This window comes from Vulpes vulpes, chromosome 3 (assembly GCF_048418805.1).
Source record: "Vulpes vulpes isolate BD-2025 chromosome 3, VulVul3, whole genome shotgun sequence".
Classification (NCBI taxonomy): Eukaryota; Metazoa; Chordata; class Mammalia; order Carnivora; family Canidae; genus Vulpes; species Vulpes vulpes.
Window position 1 is genome coordinate 125,145,175 of NC_132782.1, and position 24,932 is coordinate 125,170,106.

The 24,932-nt window shown below is 39.6% G+C and overlaps 1 protein-coding gene across 2 annotated transcripts in view; it reads right to left on the reverse strand.

Moving 5' to 3' along the window:
- PALMD (palmdelphin) overlaps window positions 1–24,470 on the reverse strand; it is a 49,286-nt gene extending 24,816 nt beyond the window's left edge. Inside the window, exons 1-3 of one of the 2 annotated variants that reach the window (XM_072754530.1) lie at window positions 24,220–24,470; window positions 7,561–7,641; window positions 1,495–1,619 (exon numbers count right to left, since the gene is read on the reverse strand). In XM_072754530.1, coding sequence (XP_072610631.1) covers window positions 1,495–1,619; window positions 7,561–7,641; window positions 24,220–24,264 — 251 coding nt within the window. In that variant the 5' untranslated portion in view covers window positions 24,265–24,470. Of the gene's footprint in view, window positions 1–1,494; window positions 1,620–7,560; window positions 7,642–23,783; window positions 23,857–24,219 lie in introns of those variants that run through there. The other variant, XM_072754531.1, reaches the window with a different exon arrangement.
- Between the last annotated feature and the right edge of the window lie 462 nt (window positions 24,471–24,932).

Sequence of the window (24,932 nt, forward strand, 5' to 3'; positions counted from 1 at the left end):
ATGGAGTCTATGTAGCCACTTCAATTATCATCAAGTGCAAAGAAAGTTGTAGGTGTTCAATAGGGGCAAAGATTCTTAATGAGGAGGCTCTGAAGGGAAGCATGGAGGTGTCTACAGAGTGCAGGGGATGCAGGGATTAAATCCAGAACTCCTTTGGAGAAAAGGATTCTGTATTGACAATGAGAAAGTAATCATCAGATAAGCCAGACTTTGGTAAGAAGCTCTTGCTAAGGGATGCCTTACGGAGGATCACGCTTTCCAAACTTTAGAGTTGATTTTTTTGAGTTATTTTTAAGTATTTGTTATCTACTATTCAGAAACACTTCACATCTTTGAGCAACCAACGGAAGAGTTGTAAATGTAAGCATTTCAATGATTACAATATAACTTTTAAAGAATTGTTAGTTTAAAAACATCTCAATGAGTAGTCAATGATTTTAGCTCTTAAGTATACAAGTGCATGAAATTAGGCAAGCAAAATGAAAATCAGTTTAAAAAGGAAGTTTTTTTCCATGTTGTCAATTTGAGGCTTAATGCAATTTGTCCATATAGTGTGCTGAGGATGGACAGAATGTGGTTGTTTAGCTATGGGATATTTTCACTTTGCAGGTCTTTTCCTATAGTTCTCACCAAAGAGGACAAAGTCGCAGCGAGTGAGATTTTGAAAGCTACCTATGTTTCAAAGATCCATAGGCTTTAAATTGTTGTCATTATTATGCCATAAGAAATCCCATCTTTTTTCCATGCATAGGTTAGAAAATGGTTCTGACATTTTCCACATCTCTTTCTTCCATGCTATCTGTATTTTGTGATAATACTGATAACCCCATCTTCCATTCCAGCTTTTCATTTTTTTTTTAATATCCATCACCTCATTTTAAGCCAAAGCAATTTAAAAACTTTCCTTGTTGTGTCATAAGTGCTGACTTAGTACCGATGGTGTGTGATGGGCAGGGAAGGACATTGCAAAGTGAGGTCAACACTTGCGACCCAGTAATTAGGGAAGTAGAAGAGAGAAAATACTAGTAAAGTATTCCTATGGTGTCTTCTCTTCCAAAGTATGGTTGTGACTGGGGAGAGCCTGGGAGAAGGGTGATGGAGGCACAGTGTAAACACACCTGTAGGGCTGTCACCTGTCCTAAGGTGAGAGTGGGGGATGGGGCTGGGAAGGACTGTTTTATGATCACCTGTTATGTGCCAGGTAGGTGCCAGTAGCTGAGCTACAATATACAAAATACATATATTTTTCATTTGCTCAATAACTACAAAAGATATTGTTACTACTGTTTTATAGATGAGGAAATAGGCCTGGAGAGCTTTGGGTAAGTCACTATTATGTATTTAAAAAATAAATCTGTTGCCTTCTGGTGTTGTCTTAGCCTTTATTAGAAATCCAAATGGAAGATCTGATTTTGTCTCTAAAAATAAGAATGGCTCTTATATATGCAAAGTCAAACTAAAAGAAGTTGTGGAGTGTCTCAGTGAGGGTCATACCTGAGAATACTTTGTTCTAGAACCTGGATCTGGTGCTGGTCTTGTTGATTTTGCTTCTTCATCTCTTCCTGTTCTTTTCCACTGCTGACTCCATCTAGAAGCCATTTCTCCCTTAAGGCCTTTTTCTGATATCAGGAAACATAAAGATGTTTTTATATCAGTCAACAATTTCCAAAATCTCTGACTGCTTTGAAATATTTTGAATTTTAATATGGACAGAGTAAAGAGAAATGATTTTTTCCCACTGCTTTGCCTGAATAAATCTGGTATTTTCCTTCAGTGCACACTTTGTGACTCCCTTCCAAAGCCAGTTTATGTATCTAAATCCTATTATCTTTCAAGTTCTAGTTCAGGTCCCTCCTTCTCTGTGAAACTCTCCATCCTCCCCCCCATGCTCACCCTCAGAGAACTCTCTTTTCTCTGAATCATGCAGCACTGTCTGTTTACATATACTGTATGTCTACCAGTTGTACGGGGACCTTATCATGTGATACCTTACTATTATTTATTTGCTTAATGGGTATACATCTTGTGTCTTTGAAGTGGAAGCCTCCTCTAAGTCATTTTTTATTCATCTCAATGACAGTGTATAGCTCATGTTCCAAAAAATCTTTGTGGGATTATTTGAAATGATGGGCAAAACAAGAAATTGCTATTGTATCTTAAACCATTCAATGTTAGTCTTAAGTGGTGTGGTCAGGATTTATTGCTTTGCTTATCCAATACCCCTTCTTTTTTTCTGAGAACCATCCTGGTTCCAGATACCCAAGTTCAGCACAGATTACATGTTCCAATAATGTGATGCACAAAGTTCACTGATCTGTCTAAATATTGGTGAGTTGAATTTTTGTTAACTTTAACAACAACAAAAACCTTATGTTTTATCACATGCAAAAAAACCCCCTTGAATTTGCATGAAGGAATTACAATCTTATACTTTGCCTGTAAGAAAACTTAAAGCAAATGAGACATGTGTTAATTTTGGAGGGAACTTAGCTAGCATCCTATCCATGTCTTACTTTGGAACTGTTAGATATTATTTCAGAGAGTTTGAGTTTCTCCTGAAGAAAACTGTTCTCCCGGGCAGCCCGGGTGGCTCAGCGGTTTAGCGCCGCCTTCAGCCCAGGGTGTGATCCTGGAGACCCGGGATCGAGTCCCACGTTGGGCTCCCTGCATGGAGCCTGCTTCTCCCTCTGCCTGTGTCTCTGCCTCTCTCTCTCTCTCTATCTCATGAATAAATAAATAAAATCTTAAAAAAAAAGAAAACTGTTCTCCCTATATATCTACCTATAAATTATTTGTTCAAAAATTGCTTATTGGGGATTGACTGTTTCTAAAATGGTGAGGAGAGAAGAATGGGAACTTTGTATTTTCTGAGATTTCTTTCTCTTAAACCACGATTAAAATGAGACCAAGTAAAAAGAACTGGGGAGGATGCTAGGATTAATGGTACTGGAATATAAATACCTTTGAATTTTAAACAAAATTTAAATAAGGTTGACTGTGGTAGGTAATTATCAAGTGATGGTTATTTTAAGTGAGGCAATGGTTTCCAAGACAATAAGAAACATTACATTGATTACAAATATATATTCTATGGAATTATAGTTTTTAGGACTGATAAAACCTGGACTGCTCTAGTTGAAGCATTGAGGGGGCCTGGCAGCCATGGATGCACAAAACAGTTTGAAAGCCACCAGACTGAAAAACGACCTTGTCCCAGCTAATCATATTTGTGCTGGCCTTTTCAGATTTTCAGGCAACTGCTTGTGGACAACACACCCCATAAGAGTGGTTTGTAGCCAGAGATTATTTTCCTCAGTGTTATCTTAACCCTTAATTATAGCTGTTTAGCTGTTTGTAAAAATGTTCTCCTACAGACACAGTTAAATGTTATTAATAAAGGTCAAAGATTTATCACTTGAGATCAAAGATGCCAAGAAAATCTTAGTATACTATCATTTTAAGAATTTACCTTGATTTTAATTTATTTTTCTTTGATGGAATGTGATGATAGCTAATGCATAGTAATGAAGACAGATGACACCTCTCAAAGTAAATTATAGTCCTTACAAACCACCTACGAGGACAGTTTCAGTCATTTACATCCATATCACTATAAGAAGCATTGAGATGGTTTTATGTTGCTGAGTTACGGAGAACAGAGAATAATTCTTGTGATGTGATTATTTGAACTTGGGGCTATAGCCTTGGTTCTTAGTGTGGCTAGGAATAAGAATAATTTTAATTTTAGCCTTATAGAACTTTGTTCATAATTCACAAAAGGTCATTTACCTCTGAGATCTTTGCCAGAAGTAAAATGACAAAAATGAATGTGTGAATCAACTCTTTGCCTCTGAATATAAAATATGCAATTTGGATGTGCAGTTAAAACGATACGGTTCAATCACACACTATAACAAATAGTTGTTTTGTTTTTAGGTCACAGTTTAGACTTGTGCTTTCATCTATAAGGTCGATGAAAAATGTATGTCACCACAATGATATTCAGAATCAAAAGCCATCGTAACTAAGTGAAAATATAAGTGACATGTGAGGAATAGATCTTTGGGCAGTTTTTTTTAGGGAAAGGTTTTCCTGAAGCATTTCGCATGCTATATTATAGTAGACTTTAGGAACAAATTAATTTTTCATACAAATCAAGTGGACTTCCAGAAAAGAAAAGTTTTCTAAGCTAAGTGTATTTTGTGTTTATTGGCAGCAGACTGTGATCATGTAACTAGGCAAGGAGCAGCATAGTGTACAAATCTCAAAAATGTTTGAAAGCTAGAATGCTACTCATGTCCCCCGAAACTCCCTTTCTAGCATGTCATTCATATAACTGACTGCCAGGTTCCAGAGCCAGAGAATATCAGAGCGAGTTGCTACCATTACTTTGCAATATATGTAGTAATGATACAGAGAGTCCTTTGTAAATGTTTGTATTTGTGTTTAAAGTGTGTCACTGAAGTGTAATGAAACAGCTCGCAATTGGGAAAGTGCTCAGGATGGTCAGTAGGGTGGAGACAAAGGATAAAGAAGAGAAGAGAAAGACTGGTTAACTGTAGAGACAACAGAGCTTTCTTGACTTGGTGAACGTATTGTACAATGAACTTTATAAATACTTCAGGGGTGCCCGAGTGGTGCAGTCGGTTAAGTGACTGACTCTTGGTTTTGGCTCAGGTAGTGAGCTCGGGGTCATGAGATCGAGCCCTGCGTGGGGCTCCACACTTAGTGTGGGGTCTGCTTGAGATTCTCCCTCCACCCCTCTCACTCTGCTCTCTCAAATAGAGAAATCTTTAAAAAATATTTCTGCACATCTCTGAACCCCATTTGTAATGGTGCCCAGTTGCTATTTGGTACAGGCAACCATTTTCTGCAAAACACTATTCAAACAGCCCTGCTTTCCTCTGTGTTCCCTTTGCGGTCCATGCCTCGCATGCGGTGCTCATCACAGTGGGAATGTCATTGCAGGTTTCAGTGTCAGTTATCATTTTAAGGACACAGGTCAAACTTTATTGTATCTTCTTAGTGTCCTGCTTAGTACCTTACACATAATGGGTATTTAATAAGTATTTTTTACTAAAAGGCCCTCTATACATCTATATGAATCCTACTTATCATTTAGACTCGGTTTAAATCCCACATCTTTAATGGCATCTTTACCATAGAAATTTTGAGTGCTAATAGACCACCTCAGATTGAAGAGTACGCCTAATCTTGTTTTTGTTTTTAAAGATTTTATTCATTTATTCATGAGACACACACACACACACACACACACACACACACACACACACAGAGGCAGAGACACAGGCAGAGGGAGAAGCAGGCTCCTTGTGGGGAGCCCGATGTGGGACTCGATCCCAGGACCCTGGGATCACTACCTGAGCCGAAGGTAGACACTCAACCCCTGAGCCACCCACCTGGGTCTCACACCTTATATTCTTATTTATTTTTATTTTTATTTTTAAAAAAGATTTTATTTATTCATGAGACACAGAGAGAGAGAGGCAGAGTCACAGGCAGAGGGAGAAGCAGGCTCCATGCAGGGAGCCCAATGTGGGACTCGATCCCAGGACTCTAGGATCACAGCCTGGGCCAAAGGCAAATGCTCAACCACTGAGCCACCCAGGCGTCCCATATTCTTATTTAAATTAAAAAAAATCTTTTAATTTGTCCTAATTATTTATTTAATCCTGAGTTCCCCGCTAGGTTGCAGGCAGAAGGGCTACAGCCCTCTGGGGCCACTGTTAGTCTGTGTGGCATTAATATGATAATCAGGAAAAAGTGTATCTCACCTCCACCCCTTCTGGTCAGTGCACAGCTTGGGAAGATGGATAGCACCTTTGTGCAGAGAAAAAGAAATGTTCTCCTTCAGACAGAAGGAGTCCTATGTCAGCATGCACAGTTCCAAGGGAGTGTGGGCAGGGTTTTAGTTAGCACCCCTTTCTCAGGTATCTTTGTGCAGTACACAATCTGCACAACAGTGTATGGAGATATAAAGCATGATAAATGTTCTGATTGGATTGGATTAGACAAAGTCTCCTGGGTTCCAGAAAGCAAACCTATAGGGAAGATCATGTATTATTTTTGGACTGGTTTTGGCAAGTATTGAAAAAAGGTGTCACCTCAGAAACAGGCTTTTCAGCGAGTCAGGGTCAGAGCTTTCTTTTGTCAAACTTGCTTCCTACAATGAACTCAGGGGATGTTTAACCCTTTCTCCTACTGTGAGCTCTACTGTTTGGCTACCCACTCTATAAGGACCGTAATTGCTAATGCTAGAGAGCTATCCATTTATTCAGAAGTAGTCATTAGTTTATTGTGAGACTCAAAGTGTGTGTGAGTATGTGTGTGTGTGTGTGTGTGTGTGTGTGTGTGTGTGTGTGTCAGAGAGAGAGAGAGAGAGAGAGAGAGAGAGAGAATAAGCACTGGTTACGGAATTAGAAATGGCTTAGCTCAAAAATTACTGTGGATTTGACTTTTGATCAGAGTTTCACCAAAATAACTTGGTAAAATTTGTTTTAGTTCCATTGATTTTTCTGGTTCTACACACTGCATTTCTTGCCTCTATCTACTAGTCGCATAAATTCAGGATGACATACTGCAAGGGTAGCAGGCTAAATCTACTTTGAAATTATCCATCAAACATCGGAAATGTCAATTTATATAGGAGCAAAGAAACAGAATCCAGAGAGCGGAGGCTAATTGGAATTCCAAATTATGTTTCTTTTCAGAGGTGGCTACTTGATCCATCAGAAAGCCGAGTGAGCTGAGTTCGGCAGGTTTATCTTAAGTGTGTAGACCCCACGAGTGTAAGGCATTGTTTCATTGAGGGATTAATTAAATCTATTGATAGCAGCCTTGCTAGATAAGTAGCTTCCTGCTTGGGTCTGTTCACAAGGAGCTCCTGTTTGTCATTTGGTTGCATCCTGTGGCTAAGCTACGCAATAAAATGTTGAAACTCAATGTGCTTTAATTACAAAATGACCACACCCATGGAAGATGTAAAGTCTGATTTTAAAAATGGAGGTTTATTTCTGGTTATGATCTCATGTTTTGTCAAAACAAAAAAACAAAGGAAAACAAAACTCCCCAAACATACTCAAACAATATTGGATTCATTGCACTGAGCTTTTAAATATAAGCATCCTTGGCTCGGCCAGACAGTGTCTGTTGTACACCCCCTGGGGGAAGGCTGGCTTTTCATTGATTTCAAAAGGGACTTCCTAGCTGGATTGGTCCCTAGGGATGTTAAGCAAGACTGTGTTCGGGGCCAAATTAACAAGGCTGAATTCTCAAGGTTACCCAAGAAAATGAGGAAATTCAGTAGTAAAAGATAAAAGTAATACAAGCATGTTTTCAATTTTCTACATGTTTACCAGAAGGTATTAATCTCATATGCAAATATTATGAGCTCCTTGGCCTCCTCTATGGTTATTAGGGTGTTAGTAGAAATATGTTGAATTTTTTTCCTTCCTAGAGCATCTTTACCATAGAAATTTTGAGTGCTAGTAAGCTATTTGAATACAAAATCATTGAAATGAAATTAAATTCATAAATTACCTTCAAATGCTGGTGCTTTAGTTTTTCTTCTTCTATTCTCAGCCGCTTCTGTGAGATTTCTTCCTGTATTTTTCTTTTATCCTGAAATAAAAGAAGTTCCAGCATAATCAACTTTTTCAATTTGCTTAAATATGTTTCCTTGGGGTTGTCGTCATTACCGAATGGCTGGCCAGCAGTATGCTCTTGGCACTGGTAGGAAGCTGCTTTGGAAACTCAGATTTCAAAGCGACGGAGGGCAAAGTGAGACATTCAAAGCATTTTGCTGGTGGAAAACGATATAAGGTGCTTTTTCAAAGAGAACTTGAAAATATTTTAATGTCTTTCCTTCCCTCCCATTAATCTCGCAAGATTGAGCTGTTGAGTGATGCGATGGAAAAAGTGAATTTTAAGGAGGGAGTTTTGATATAGGCAGGAGGAAAGCCTGCGAGGAGGGAGACTGTTCCTGGCACAGGGGTGAAGGAACCGCCGGGGAAAAGGTCTGCTTATGTGGGAAAACAGGATAGCTAGCCTACAGAGCATTCAAAAACTAGAAAGCTAGAAAGTGGCAGTGTTTCCTCCTTGTATAACTTGCTATGTGGAGATAGAGAAAAAAGAGTTCAGATAATGCTTGTTAACAGTAAGAGGGCTTTTAGCTGTGGTTAAAAAATAATTCATGGGGAGATAGAGCCTCTTTCACCGAGTTTAAATTGCATTACCTCAAAAAACCCAGAAAGCATACGTGTTAATGGCCAGGGGTTGTACTTTTTAGAAAATACAGCATATGTATTAAATAGCCTGGGTTTGATTTCTGGCTCTGCCACTTAAGAGCTCTGTGCCCTTGGACAAAAATCCTTAACTTCTCTGTGCCTCAATTACCTCATCTGAACAATGAGGATAATACGAGAATCTACCTCATAAAATATGAGCATTAAATGTATGTGAAAGTTCCTAGCACAGCGTTTGACGCAGAGTGCCCTGTATTTGTTTAATAAAATTAAGTAAATAAGACATAATCTGTTAATCACAGAAAGTAGCACACTAATTCTGATAATGCTTCCATAAGCCTGAAATGTTTTAGAGATTCCCTCTCTGGAATTGTTTGAGGCATTTTATGAACTATGCAAAAGGCCCTTATTTCCTTATTATTATTATTATTATTTTTTTGGCCAGAGGTGACATTATCTTCCATCTATTTTATAAGAGTGGGTTTTAAATCTGCACTCAAAATTAAAAACTCCCCGAGGATAAAAATTGGTTGCTAATGAAGACAACTAAAAGAATTTGAAGCAGGCTCAGAAGGTAATTTAGAAGGAAGAGCTCCAAAGATACTCGGCAGCATTGTTGAAATAAGTGCATGGCTTCCTGATGCGACTCCTTTGAAGATAAAAAACCTTTTTTTGGATGTGTAAGTTCAGGTACATTTGTTGAAGAAAAACAACATGTTGCTCTTTAGCTTTGTCATGTTTTTCTTTGTGTGTTAGAAGAATATATGACTTCATCAGTATCCCACTTTGTAAATTTCATAAGCAGCTCTTTTGAAAAGAAAAAAAAACCCACTCACGAGGCAATGAGGGTGGGTCTTCATATCACTTCTGTGGATCAAATCTTGTCTTTAGGAACAAAAACTCTGATAACCTGTGAGTCTCTTCCACTGTATCTAAAGGCTGTAATTGAGCAAACATTGGTAATATTTTATTTTATTTTTTAAAAGATTTTTATTTATTTATTCATGAGAGATACAGAGAGAGAGAGGCGCAGAGACACAGGCAGAGGGAGAAGCAGGCTCCGTGGCCGGGAGCCCGACGTGGGACTCGATCCCAGGTCTCTAGGATCAGGCCCTGGGCTGAAGGCGGCCCTAAACTGCTGAGCCACCAGGGCTGCTCACTGGTAATATTTTAAATGTATTATGCCAAACATTTTGGTAAGTATTTTTTAGGCACTATCTCATTGAATCACCATAATAACAAAGATGTTGCAATAATTTTCATTTTAGAAGAGAAAATGTAAGTTTAACTTAACTAACTAACTAATCTGAACTCTCACAACTAACGGAACCAGGGTTTGAACCCAGGCAATTTGAGTTCAGCCTCCATGCTCTTAGCCAACTCATGGCACCATTTTCCTGAGTGAGTAATTAGTCCAGCTTCTCACAACTTCCTTCACTGTCCCATCTATCATGAAAAACTGTGGCCAATTCTGGTCGACAACAAGAGTGGGGCTTCTCATTTTTGTTTCATTTTTAGTGTTGGTGTGTAATCACCCACCTCTCACTACGGGTAGTCCATAGAGAAGAATGCCTTAAGTACAAGAGCCGACGTGAACCTAGCAAGGCTTCTCCACCCTTGTCCACAGCCAGTTTGGACTGGTTGCACCTTGGGATTAGTAATAAGGGAAGGAAAGCTGTGGGTAGGGGCAGGGCATCTGAAGTGTTTTGGCAACACAAGGCTTCTAGAGGGTTGCTAAGGAATATCAATGTTTTGTCTCTCAGAGTTAATATGATGCCTCCCTTATGTCAGTCTAGGTAATTAAGAAGATAATTTATGATGTTGTAGGCATGATTCTCTTTTAAGATAGAAGCCCTTTTTCCTCATAAAATATTCAACAGCAAGTTATTATACTTTTGCCAAATTTCATAGGAACTTGTAAGAATTACTGAAAAATAAGATGGCAATAATTTAATTTTGTTAAGGCAAAATAAGTCAACCTTAAGTTGTATACCTAGCTCTATTGCTAGTGTATCAAAAGTTACCATAGCCCTCTAATTCCTTCCCACATTATCATGGAACAAATAGATATAAAATACCACCTGCTTCCCAAAAATTTCCCAGAAACTTGAGTATCTTCACATAGACATCTGATATAACCTGGCACATCAGATACTTATTAATTAATTAATAATTATCAATTAATTAATTATTAATTAATTCTTATGAATAACTTATATAGATGTTTACTTCTTTAATGTTCAACTAAGGAAGACTTCTGTTTAATGAACAGTTGCCTAGATATTTAACTGCCTGACTTAGAATATTTTAGCAGTTGACACCCACAAATTCTAATTCTGTATAAGGCTACTTCTTGATTATGTTGGGAATTAGTTTATTTATTTTGTGCAACTAGAAAGCTATTGTAACCATTCATGATTCAATGATATTATTGCAATCACGTACTTGATAAAGATAAGCACAATACTTGGGAGTGTGAGTATTTTAGAGATATGGATTAACGAGGATCTAATATTCTTTTTTTTTAGGATCTAATATTCTTAAATGCTTGAATCTGTAAATAAGGTAGAACTGAAACTGAGTCATTTAATGATTAATTTATACAACACTGAGGTACTTATGTACAAATGCTGTGTTCAAGGTGTTGTGCAATGTTTAAAAATTATTCAGAAGTAGATACTTTCATCAAGAAATTTACATTCTTGGGCAGCCCAGGTGGCTCAGTGGTTTAGCACCGCCTTCAGCCCAGGGCATGATCTTGGAGACCCGGGGTCGAGTCCTGCGTCGGGCTCCCCGCATGGAGACTGCTTCTCCCTCTGCCTGTGTCTCTGCCTATCTCTCTCTCTCTGTGTCTCTCATGAATAAATAAATAAAATCTTAAAAAAAAAAGAAATTTACATTCTCATAGAGAAAGAAAACCATCCTCGTAATTATATAGTCTAAGAAAGTGATAAATGTCATTCCTGAGGCACAAAAGAAGGTTCTATGAGAGTTGAGGGGAGATAGGAAGCAGTTGTATCTAGCTGATGTGGGTGGGAGAGGCTCTGACATAGCATTTGAGTAGAGTATGTTAGATAGTTGCTGGGGAGCAGGCGAGTGGGGAGAAAGGGTATTGAAGTTACAGGCTCCATGTGAGCAAAGACCTGGAAGCAGAAAATTGGGACATTATTTAGAACAGTGATTCTGGAATCCTAGTTGTCACACAAGTAGGGGAAATAAAATAGGGAAAACAGGATGAGAATAAGTCTTCAATAAAAAAAATTCTGAATGGCAGGGCAAGGGGTTTGGAATTTACTATGTATTGGGATGGAAAGCAAGGGAAAGTGTTGAGAGGATTAATAGAGCTAAAACCATGTTTTAAGAAATTTAATGTAGCCTGTGTAATAGACTTTGAAGGAGGAACACTTGAATGGGGGATGATCAGTTAGGCTATGAGTCATACATAACACCAAGAGAGCTTGAGCAAGGGGTAGCAGAGGGTGGGGATGTCAGAGATACAAGGAGTTAAAATTGGTAAGACTTGGCAACTGGTGACGTGTATGTGGGAGAGGAAGGGGCCAAATGTGAGTACAGGGCTTTTATGCTTAGGTAGAGCAGAATTGCCAAGAGACACAAGAAATTCAAGAGAAGAGAGAAAGAATTTGGTAGGGGAGATTATGGATTCACACTAAGTTTGAGATGTCTTTGGGACAACCAGATGGAGTTATTTGGTGGGCAGGTGAAACACTGGTTGGAGATGAGGGGTCAGAGCTAGAGACAAGGTTGTGTGAGTTTCAGAAGGAATGGCTGAAGTCAGAAGACTGGTAGAACATGACTGGGGACATGTTTATGAAAAGAGGAGAGCTAAGGACAGATCCTTCATGAAGCATCTACATTGAAGGGGTACAAGAGGAAAGGAATCCATATGGCATTTTATTTTGGGGTCAACCAGATATTATTTATAATAGAACTTGGCAACAGAATTAGGCTAATTCGATTAGTCAAATTGTTTCAGATTCATTCTGCTAGAAGCTTATCTTAAAATTTCATGACTAGCTTTGCTGACATTTTCATTGCTTGAGGTCTCCAAAGAACAATAAAAGCAGCTGCTTATTTGTATCTAAGTACTACCAGCAATACAGAACTTCTTGGTGATGTGCAAATAACAGTAACCTGGAAAGAAAGGGATGTGCTAACACACTATTTCTAGGAAAGAATCCCGGGCATAGTTAGAGGTTTACTAGATTTCACTGAAACTAGGTTTCTAAAATTCTTGAAAACTTCTTAAAAAAAAATTCTTGGAAAAGGGACAAGCATTTCAAGAGGGAAGACAGACCTCGAAGCCTGGGCAGTTTAGAAGTGGAAACATGGCTACACAATTACAGATGATCTCAGGTAAGAAGAAAAGAGCACTACTATAAGCAAAACCAAACCAAATAGTTTGGTATCACTGGGAGCTCTCCAATGAGCTCATGAAACCAAGAATGAAGATAAACAGGTGGTACCTACCTGTAACAGTGTAAATAAAGGTAAAAAAAAAAAATCCAGGGGATGTCAAGATGAGAAGCATGTGAAAAACACCGAGGGCACAAAAAGCATGAGTGTATAGATAATTATATATACTTATGTTGAGAGCAGAAAGGTAAAGGCAATCATTGGACAACTGAGATATGCGGTATTACAGCAACATGATGAAAATAGAACTATTCCATTTTTATTTTGCTTCCATATTTTTGACTAAGGAGAATAATCCTTAATCTTGGAGAGGGTAGGACAAGTGAGTTTAAAAGAAAATTGAAGCACAAGAGGAAATAGAGCACTGAAGATAGAGCTGCTCAGATTCTGATGGGTTTCATTTCAGAGAGTAGAAAAATTTATTGACATGAAAAAAAAGTATTATTATTATTTTTAGAGAGAGAGTGAGCAGGGAGGGGTAGGGGAGGGGAGGGAGAGAATCTTAAGCAGTCTCCACACCCAGCACGGAGCCTTGAGGTGGGGCTCGATCTCACAACCCCGAGATCATGACTTGAGCGCAAATCAAGAGTCCCACGCTCAACCTGCTGAACCACCCAGGTGCTTGAATGTAACAGAAAATTATTGTCAAGTAACCTTGGAATCTTGAGTGAAAAGTTCCCCAAAGCCTGAAAGTGGCAAATGCCCCCATTTTTGGAAGAGGAACTAAGGGGAATCATGAATATTTAAAGACTGGTGAATTTCCTGGTTAATCTCTGGCAGTCATAGAATGAATTATTAAACAATGTTGTATTTAAACGAACAATGTCTAGGAGATAACATTCGGTGATCAAAAATGAAGCTTTTAAAACTACCTTTATTTCTTTCACTTAATCTTCCTAGATCTGCAGGTGATGAAGATTCTGGTGGTTGCAACGATAGCTAACATTTACTGGGAACTTTTTGTGAGTCAGGAACTATTCAAGCACTGAAATGTATCAACTCATTTAATCTTTCCCCAAATGTCTCTGAAATAGGGACCACGTTTATCCCCACTAGGTAGGTAAGGAAATTGAGAAATGAAGATATCTACATCGTGGGAATTCAGTATACCTTTGTTTTAGCATGGCTTTGGATGAAGTTTCTTATTTTTTTCTTTCAGAAATTTGTGTAAATTCAAACAGGAAAAAAAATATAGTTGAAAGTGATTGTCTTAACATTAAAAGAAAGAACAATGCGCTGTAAGAAGAGAGAAAACTAAAATTAAACCATAAACAAATAAACATAAATGTACTGAGGTAACTTTCTGACTCAGAATTTTGAGGGTGAAGTAAGGGTGGGCTGGAAGATTTATTGTTAGAAACTGCTCCAGGTAACTTTAGAGAATAGCTAGGTTTAGGAGTCAATGAATAAAAGATGACCAAATCAAGATTTTGAAATACCTTGTCTATTAGGAATGCTGGATCCCAATTATTGCTTTTTTTTCTTACTAAATGTAAACTATGGAACTTTGTAGAATGTGTTAATTGTAGAGGATTAAAAAAATCCAGACAACTTTAAAGAAAAAGATAAAAATCTCTTTAGATTTCCCACTGCTTTAGAATTAACTACTGTCCATGTTTCGGTGCATTTTATTCCATTCTTTGTTCAGTACACCCAAACCATATTGTGTACCCTTTATAAACACACGTGCAAACCACACGAGGGGTCCCCACTCAGTTTTGCGTTCCATCTTTTGTGCTGAATATTGTATCATGAGCATTTATTTTATTAAATCTTGTTAATTAAAATATTAAATTTTATTCAGGACGTCGTAATTTGCTTAATCAGTCTCTTTGCCTGTCCCTTAGGCTGTTTGAATCTTTTGCTATTCTAAGTAGTTGTGTGATGAAGTTCCTTATATGTAAATTTCCTCTTTCCTCTGATTATTTCTTCAAGACAGGTCCATAGAAGTTAGTTACGTAGGAGTAGGGATGTTTTAAAAATTCTTAGTAGAGAGTGCTAAAAAGACTTCAATGCAAAGCTGTTTGAACTTATATTTCTCCGTAAGTGTCCATCACCTCACCCTTACTGATTATGAATGTTGCAAGTGAAAGATCCTTTATCAATGTGAATAAGGCAAATAGTACCTTATTTTAATGTCTTAATGAGATTTCTGAGATTAGTGTGGTCAAATATAATTCATAATTTTCTCAGCTATCTTATCAATTATTTTTTAAATTGCCTGTTTGTGATGTCTACCCATTTTTCTGTAAAACCTATTAATTACTTATCAATGTGTAAGAGCTCTTTGAATTAGGAATAGTAACCTTTTGTTTGTCATGTTAGTTGCAAATAATTTTCTTATTTGTCTTTCAACTTTATTTAGGTTGTGTTTAGAAGTACTGAAAGTGTTTTTTTCTCTCTTGCCTTGGTGTTTTTAATATCTTTATCATCTGAGATACAGTAATTATTCAGCCATATTTTCTTCCAATTTCCTAAAGATTTTTTTAAAGCCTCTGTAATCCAGCTAAATTGATTTGGTTTATGGTAAGTACTAAGGATCTAATATTTTTTTCCTAAGTTTTTGGCTAATCTGAAGCTTTATCAAAGAATTCCTTCCTATTGATTTACTTTGTAAAAATCTGTTCATTTTATCATTTACTGACTTTTATCATTTACTACTTTTTTATGTACATTAGGGTCTGGTTCTGGATAACCTGCATAGTTTCTTTAATTATTGGTTTTGGCACTCATATTACATAGTTTAGATAATGCGCCGATGAGGTAAATGAACATTTTGTTGGTCAAGTTTTCCTTTATTGCTCTTGCCCAAAACGTCTTAATTAGTAGCAGTAATTTTTTTTTCACTTGGACTTTGGAGTTGTTTAGTTAAATTCCTATAGAAACGAAATTGAAAACCTAAGCAATTCCTTATCCATCTTAGTCCCCACCAAACAAAAAACCCAAACAAGCAAACATCCAACCAAACAAAAAACCACATATCCTGATAGAATTTTAAGTGACTCCTAATAGTAATGATCATTATCCAGAGATAATCACAGATCAATACTGTTATATATGATTTATATCTGCATGATATATTACAGCTCATATAAAATTGGAAGTGTTTTTTTACATATTAGTCTGACTTATTTTTTGAATATATCATGAATATAATGTCATATCATTAGTCTTCCAAATTATTTTTAATGGATGCCCATTATTCCATTACATGTAATATATACATATATATTACATATGTACATACACACATTGCCCTTATTTACTCAGCTAAATTTCTGTTTTTAGACACTGAGTTTGCTTCCACTTTTGTAATATAAGAAATGATTTTGGTATGTTATGAACATCTTAGGAACACATATTTCAGTGCAAGTCTTGTTTTTCTTTAGTAGAAGTTCCTTGTTAATGAAATTCTAAGACAAAGGATAAAACTATTTTTGAGTTTTCTTTTACCAATTGCCAAATTGTCCCGTTTACCAATTTCATGTTGCCCTCAGCAGTGAACAAGAAAGCCTTCTTAGAGGGTTTTGATTGGAATTGCATTAAACATAAAATAAATTTGGAAAAGCATGACAACTTTTTTGTATTCAGGCTTCACTTCAAGGAATGTTGTGCTTCCCCAGACACATATATTGCTTAGTAGTTTCATTATATAAATTCTGTGTATTTCCTTACCTTAGTGGGTATAAAAAATGTAAAAGTTTTTTGTATAAATCTGGATATTCCCTAAGTAGGAATACTTTTAGCTTTTAACAGTTTTTTTAAAAAACTTTGTAGCCATTAGGAATGAGATATTTTCCCATTACATTTTCTGACTAATCATTGTTTTTTCAGAAAGCTATAAATTTTTGTGTATCTGGCTACTGAGTTTTCAAGTTAATGTTTATTCTAACACTGAAGCTGAGGCCCAGAGAGTTTGTTAATTTCCCCAAGTCGCATTGCTGGTCCAGTGTTGGAATTGATATTGAACTTAATTTTCTATAACTCTGTGAATGATGCTTTTTATACCACCCCTTATCCCTTCTCAAGCTTGTCAGTAGAAATCCAGCTCCCCAAACAACTGATGTTATAGCACTAAGCACTCTGCATGGGTCAGAGTGTTCTGTTCCACTCTGAGCACCAAATTTTAAGAGTGACGCTGACATTTCAAAGTGTCTAGAGTGAGCCTGTGGTATGAGCAGTGATCGAATTCAAGAAAATAAAGCCTTATGGCTTCAGTGGCTGGAGTCATGATGAATGGGTGGGACTTGAAAGAAACTAGATTCTGGCATGGTATATCACAACTCTTAACACAGATGGCTGTTCTCAAATGGAAGAGGGTATTGGGGGAGGTATGGATATACCTGATGTTGGAAGTTTGGAGGAGAAGCTGGGTGAGCATCTTTGAATCATGGCATAGTGAGGATGGGAATGTGGGTAGTCTTCTGTTAGAATGGGAAATCTCTAGGTTTTCTCTTGGTTCTATGATTATTTCTTCATCTTTGTTCTCAGAACCTGAATTCTTAAGTAATCTATGGGAATTGGATGTGGTTATCACTACTGTTTATGGAGTGAATTAAAAAAGCACACATTTTCCAAACCTCCTTTATCCAGTAACGTAGTCTTCTTTCCTAGCCTGACAACAAATTCTGACACATCTCAAAATACAACTCAGTTTGTGTGCTACTCGTTTATTCTTTTGTCTGTCCTTTCTTATTTGTTCTAATGCATAGTGACAAAACAAAACAAGGATAAAGAACAAACACAAAACAAATCCCTGAATAATCAAGGGGTGATGATAAACTTGGTTGTGGTCTTCAGTGAAAAAAATCTTTTCAGCTTGATGGTATTCATTTGTTTACTCACTCATGATGGTTTTGTGTGTATATGTGTGTGTATGTGTGTGTGTGTGTGTGTGTGCCCATCCCAACTAGTGTTGAACTCCGTGCTGGGGAGCTGTGTGAGTTGCAGTGATGTCCCTGCCTTAAGAAATCCTGGCTGGAGGGAGGAGACCATGTAATGGAAGTGGTTGTAAAGACTTAGAGTATGCGATGCTCTGGGAAATGATGCTGCCCTCGCTCTGTTGAAGCAATTACAAATGCTTCTGAAATGGCATCACATTTTCTTTTCTCACCTCTATTCCCCGGGGACTGGAGAAAGCAGAGGAGATCGTAATGGCTGAAGGAATGGTTTGGGTTAGAAAATGTGGTTAAGTGAAGCAGAACTTCCACAGATTCTTCTCTTTGCTCCACTTCAAACTCTATTAAGGGTGAACCACAGAGGAAGTTCTAAATGGGGTGAGGTTTGTGGTTTTGATGTTTTCTTAGAATTTATTGTGATGCTGTGGTCAGAGAGTCTGACAAGCAGAAGAATTGACTTGAGTTGTGCCATTTAACTAATCCCTTAACTTCATGGTCTTAGGTATCCTACCTACACAAGAGAGATGGTGATATCTGCTTTTGCAAATACTCATACATAGGATATTTGGACAAGTGAGATACGGATGTGAAAGTTTTATCTATCTATCTATCTATCTATCTATCTATCTATCTATCTATCTATCTAAATATATAAATTTTAAAACCTAAGTGTCATGTAAGAATAGGTGCTGGGGGATCCCTGTGGCTCAGCAGTTTAGTGCCGCCTTCCACCCAGGGCATGTTCCTGGAGCCCTGGAATCAAGTCCCACATCAGGCTCCCTGTATGGAGCCTGCTTCTCCCTCTGCCTGTGTCTCTGCCTCTCTCTCTCTCTCTGTGTCTCTCACACACATTATTTATTAATAAATAAATAAATAAATAAATAAATAAGAAATCTTAAAAAAAGAATAGGTGCTGGTATTATTGTTTTTAATCTTGGAATTCTTTGATAAGAGATATCCCTCATGTTCTAGGCCTGTGAGCATAGGTTGATTCTGAGTAGCAGTTGTAACTCATTTTAATATGTTACACCCTTCCGTCAATCACACGTGGAAAACTGGGTGCTTAGGACAGGAACCATTTTTTAATTTTCATTCAGAGCTTGGTTCCATGTCTTCAAGGGCTTGACTGAATCCACTCAGTCACTGGGGTTTTATGGAAAAATTGTAAATAGAGATCTCACTCAAACTGCTCCTACTGTGTCTTAGGAGAGTAGACATCCCACAGGGTTCCTAGTGAGGGAACTTGCTGAGGCAGTAAGTTGTTAGGGAGCCTCTTCCCAACATGCCATCACTGTCGCTGAAATGAGCTAAAATATTTGTATTTTAAGAGAAGCTAGGTAGTTTGAGACTGGAGATGAGGAAGTGGAAGCCCTGTTTGAGTTTTAGCCAAAATATGCTGCACTTGTTTACACTCTAATTAGACTTCAGTGCTTAGACTCTGATTTATTTCAGTCAGAGGTTTGTAAAGAAGCAGCTTTTGTTTTTTAACCATCCGGTAATATTTAGAAAGTTCCTGGGGGTCCTTGTCAGTAGAGGTCTTTGCAAAGTAGCATTATCATTCTGTAGCACACTGGAAAAACCTCGCCCTGTTATCAAAAAGCAGTTTCCTTAATAACTATCAAAATTATTATACCTCATCACATGCTCTCCTTTGTGGGTGGGCTGTTATGCTTGGCAAAGAAATGTGGTACAGCACATTTTGTTTGAAGAAATCCTTCCCTCTCTGGAAGAAACATGCAATCTCAGTATGGCACTGTGGAAAATTGTGCAGAGGCTTTATTGTTTGAATATTCTAGCACAAGACTTCTTTATTTAGGAGATTCCTACATCTCCATGTACCATTGTTATGTGAATGTCTTTAGATTCTCACGACAAATTAGAAGTTCTTCCTGCAACTCTCTTAACCAGGAGGTACTTTGGAACAGTGGTGCCTTATGTGTTCTTCTAGCCATTATTATTTTAAGAAGTCCTTAGAACTCTAAATAATTCAATGATCCAAACACACGTGAGGTTATACTATTAGTAAAGATCCGGGCTACTTGCTCTCATTTCCACTCTCCTGTCTGTACTGGTATAATGAATCACCGCTGGCCTGGAAGTAGAAGCAGGACTGGTCTCCTGGGCAGGTGACCTCTGAAGACATACTTGGCACCACGCTGGAAAGGGTCCAGCACTTCATTTAATGCTGTGCTGTTGCCATGTTGATATTTCGAATGCTTTTTGAACAAGTATCCCCACATTTTCATTGTGTACTGGCCCCATAAATTATATAGCAGATCCTGCCCTGAGGCCATCAACTGTCTTATTAACGGCTGGAAGATCCCAGATAGTGACAAAAAGGGCACAAGATGAAGTGCAGTGTGTGGTGACAGGCAACGCATGCTGAAGAAATAACTAGAACCTGGGTGTGTTTGTCATTGTTTGAATATTGGTCTTTGTATGGGGTAGATTTCTGTTTTGTGCAAAGAATTTGCTGCCTCCCCAATTCCCATGTTTACAAGTCTAGAAAAAATTCTTTGGGAGTGGAAAGAAATAGGGAGTGGATCTCGGGAAATGTGAGAGCTCCTTATTATTTTGCGTCACGAGCAGCTTTGGCGGGCAAATCTGGCTCTGTTGCTCAGATTCCAGTGTCAGGACTTTATATGGCTCTCTTCCAAATGGGAGTCAGTTCTAGGCAGGTGCTTGTTGTTGTGATTATTACTGTTGTCTAAATTTTGACAGAGCTCACCTCCTTCACATCTATGCTTAAGTGTCACCCTCTCTGTGAGGTCCATCCTGCCAACACCACTATGATCCACCGCCCCCCCCCCCCACTCCCATCCTCCTCCTGATTCCTCTTAGTTCACTTCTTTTCATTTAAATATATAAGGCTTGGCACATGGTTGGTGCTCAATAACCATTAATTGAATAAAGGAATGAGGGAATGAGTTGATAGCACACATTCCTAATAATTAAAGATAAACCTTGATGGGAATAAAAATGTTACCTTTATTCTTACTCCCCAGCTGGGTCTGTTCTCTGAAAAATTGATTCTCGTTCTCAGAATTCTCCTAGGGTCAGCTGCCAAACAGTGGTATTTTTATGATCTCTGGCCGGTTTAAGGTCTAGGAATTTTCTATGTCTGTATGTCCCCATGTTATTAGGAACAGTATTTTCTAAGGTCCTAGTGGGAAACGAGATAAGATAATGTGTTCCTCGTGGAGGAGGAAGGATGTCAAGAGCTTATGGAATATTACTAATCCTAAGGTGATCTTTCTATTTCTTTGGGGAATTCATCTGGTCTTTTCACTGGTTTTACTGTGGGCCAAATTTCCTTCTAGAGAAGAGTTTTTTGGGGAGAACTGTCAGTCCTTCATTTCACTCTTCCTGAGGATGTGGGAAATATTGGTGTCATATATTCCAGTAACATTAAAAGTGAATTTCAAATTACCAGTCTACTTTAATAGTTCTTCTTTTGTATAAAAACTGACTATTCGGGCAGCCCAGGTGGCTCAGTGGTTTAGCGCTGCCTTTGGCCCAGGGCATGATCCTGGAGACCCGGGATCGAGTCTCCCATCGGGCTCCCTGCATGGAGCCTGCTTCTCCCTCTGCCTGTGTCTCTGCCTCGCTCTCTCTCTCATGAATAAATAAATAAAATCTTTAAAAAACAACTATTCATTAAAATATGTACTAACTCGAAAAGAGTCTCAAGATACTTTTTATCTAGTCAACTTGAAGCAGCCCTGTTTTTGAGTAACAGCTGAAAACTGAACTCTTTGGCTAAAAGATACTTTGAGGATTAATTCAGTGAAGGAAGAGCTGGTACTTGGATAAGGTAATAAAAGGAAAACGTGAGAATAAGCGTACAAAACAGAATCCATATTTGGTATACCCAAACTGATATACTGTCTTTTAAATAATCATTTCTGTGTACTTTCATAATTTTTTTCTTTATTCTCTTTGACTCTTTGGGAAGACTTCTGACAATCTAAAATTCAATTTAGTGATGTGAGAAATGAATGACACAATTACAGTATTAGTTTTCAGTCTGAGAGCCTAAATGCCACAGTGCATCTCCTTGTTGGGTTTAATCTATTTTTTTTAGAGGAACAGATCATAATTAGAAGTTATACATTTCAAAATCATTGTCTTATGGAAAAGACTGGTACTTGGTTCTGTCAAGTTATAGACACAGACAGATATTTGTTTTTTTGACTCCTTGCAATGGAAATAATGACTGCTTGGACACTCAAAACCAGGTAATATAAATACGACGGTGAAGATCAGGAAATGGAGGAGCACATTTTAATATAAAAATCAAATAGATCTGAGAGTGTAAGAAGTTTGTTTGTTTTGCTGTGTTTGGGTACATTGAAAAAGTCTAATGATTTTGTTTCTGAACTATACAAACATTGTTTCAGTGTAAGGAAATAGGAGGAAAACAGTCAAAATGAGAAGACTGTGTCTGAGTTTTAGTTTAGGTCAGAGAATTTGAAGATTTTAAGTACTTCCCAAATGAAACAGTCCCAGCGAATTCTCTGGATACTGTCTGTTTTCATTTTCTCAGGGGAGATAGGAAGGGGTGAGGTAGCTTCCTGGTAAAGCAAGGGTGGAGAAAGCTGGCATCTCCCGGGGTGTCTAGCAGATGAGTGGATGTGTTGTTTCCATGGACACACCACTGCTCCATTTTCCCCTCTAGGTTGTGACAAATGTGATTGGGCTTAGCCTGGTGAGGTGGAGGCCAGTGTGAATTTATTCCCATAAACTTTTTTCCCATTCCCCCCTCCCCCCTCCCCCAGTAATCTTCATAGAAACATACTACTTCCAAGAGAGAATTACTTTGTGATCTTATTTTGGAGATTTGCTTAATTCCTTCTAATGGGATATGTTCAGGCTAATGGAATAATTCAAACAGTAGGTGTGTGTGTGTGTGTGTGTGTGTGTGTATGTGTGTTAATCATCAGAAAAAGCATACCCCAGTATATTCAGGAACCTTACTCTCCTGCCTGCTTGTAAGGTGTCAAGCCTCTTGTTCTACCTCTATTTGCATCTGGAACCCTCTGCGAAAACTCCTAGGCTTCCTGAGTAACTGCATGTAGTCATAGCTTTAGACCTTGTGCGGGCTCAGTAGGAGTTATAAGGTGCCCTGGAGCTAATGAGGGCTTTAATAAGTGTGTGCTACAATTCCAGAAGGAAAATGGAGAAGGGGTGCTTGTTGCCTATTTCACCAGCTACATGACTTAGTTTAGTAAATTAGGAGGTAGAAGCAAAGGCCCGGCCTGTGCCCACACAACTCACACAGTGTAATAAAGTAACCTTTAAACAACAGCTGTAATGCAAAAGGCCCATGCCAAAAACAACAGAGCAGAGCCCAGTTCCTGTCCCTTAAAGCCTGACAGCTGAAACGGTGGCTGAGTTTAAAGACAAAAAAAAAAAAAAAAAAAAAAAAGAGAGAGAGAGAGAGAGAAAAGAACAACACAAAACAAACAATAGTCCGAAGCAGAGTTTTTTCTGAAGACAGGAAAATGTACTAATTAGAAGTCAGACATTTCAAAAGCATTGTCTTATGGAAAAGTGCCAGCCTTTATTGATGGACTTCTGGCCTCTGGTTCCTTACTATTGGCTGAGAAAATGTTTCAAATTATTGAATCCTTGGTGCGTGGAACTAAAGTCCTTGTATCCATTTAGTGAAAATTCTAAATTTGGATTAGCATTATTATTTATGCTGGGGGAATTAGAAGAGCAGAGAATAAAATCCTCCTACCCACCCTGATTCAGCATCCGTTTTTAAAAAGTCCTCATTTCTTCTTGACAGCTAATGTCAGTGGCAGAAAATACTGAGAAACTGGGATGCGGATTTCCAAGTTTTTAAAAAATCATTTCACAAATTGTAGCTAATCGTAAATGACTGTGCCACAGACTTCCAGGTTACTGCCAAATACAGGATTTTAGAAAATTAAAAAAAAAAAAAAAAAGCTGGGTCACTTAAGGAAAGCAGTTTATTTCTTGCTTTGATTCTTTCCCGGGACAAACATTAAAAAAAAAAAAAGAAAAAAAAAAGCACTCTTTTCCTTCCCGGCATTAACGAGATATTTTCCCAAATCCATCGCATCGCACGCACCGCCTTCCCTCATCAGGATCTTACTCAGTTTATGACTCTGCTGAAAACCGATACCTAAGAATGAATCCGATACGTGCTTTTACCTACTTTCGTCTTGCTCGATGCTTAGTTTAAGTACCACCACATTCATTTGGATCTGGGAGCTCCCCGGAGCCTACCGCCCCGCTGCAAATAAAAAGTTTCTAGTTGTTTCATTTCTTTTCAGCCCCCCCCCCCCCGCGCCCGCCCCTTTTACAAGACTGTCACTTTCTGGTGCTTTATTCACGGTTTTAAAAAGTTTCTAAGTCGAGGATCTGCTTTGTCGTCTCCCCGCCCGGCAAAGACCGGTGAAGAAGAGCCCTGCACTCTAGGGCCGAGAAGGTGGGGGACAGCGACCCCCCCCGTGCCCTTTCAGACGTGGGCTCGCTCGGGCGGGGAGCGGGGGAGCGGGCCGCGGGGCGCGGGCCCAGGGGCGCGGGGGTCGGGGCGCGGGGCGCGGGGCGCGGGGGTCGGGGCCCGAGCAGCCGGGCGGGGCCGCGCTTACCGTGATGGCCTGGAGCCTCTCCCTCACCAGCGCGGCCTCGTCCATTGCGGCGCGTCGGGCGTCGGAGGCGGCGGCGCAGCAGAGGCTCCGCGGGGAGGCCGGGCCCCGAGGTGCGGCGGGCGGGCGGGGCGGGGGCGGCGGCGGCACCTGCAGCGCGAGCGCGAGCGCGGGGCGGCGACTGGGGCGGTGCGCGGCCGCGGCTGCTTCGGGGCCGCAGGGGGCGGGGGGTGCGCCCCGCGGCCCCGGCCTCGCCGGCTCGTTGGTGTCCGGGGGCCTGCGCCGAGCTCCCCGGCGCCCGCCCCAGCTGCACCCCCCGCAGCCGCGCCGGCCGCGGATCCGAGACTGTGCGGCGAGTTCAGAGCCTCGTCGGGAGGTGAGCGGACATCAGGTGGTCCGCGCCCGCCCCGCCCCCCGCCCCCCGCCGGCGCCGCGGGCCAGCGCTGCGGTCTTCAGGGTCAGGAGCGACCGCGGCTGTGAACCTGCGCTGCCCCCCCTCCGCTCTCCTCTCCCCTCCTCTCCCCCCCTCCGCTCTCCTCTCCCCTCCTCTCCCCCGCCCTCCTCCCCTCCCCTCTCCCCTCTCCGCTCTCCTCTCTCCCCTCCTTTCTCCCCCGCCCTCCTCTCCCCCCTCCTCTCTCCTCTCCTCTCCCCCCGCCCTCCTCCCCTCCTCTCCCCCGCTCTCCTCTCCCCCCTCCTCTCCCCCGCTCTCCTCTCCC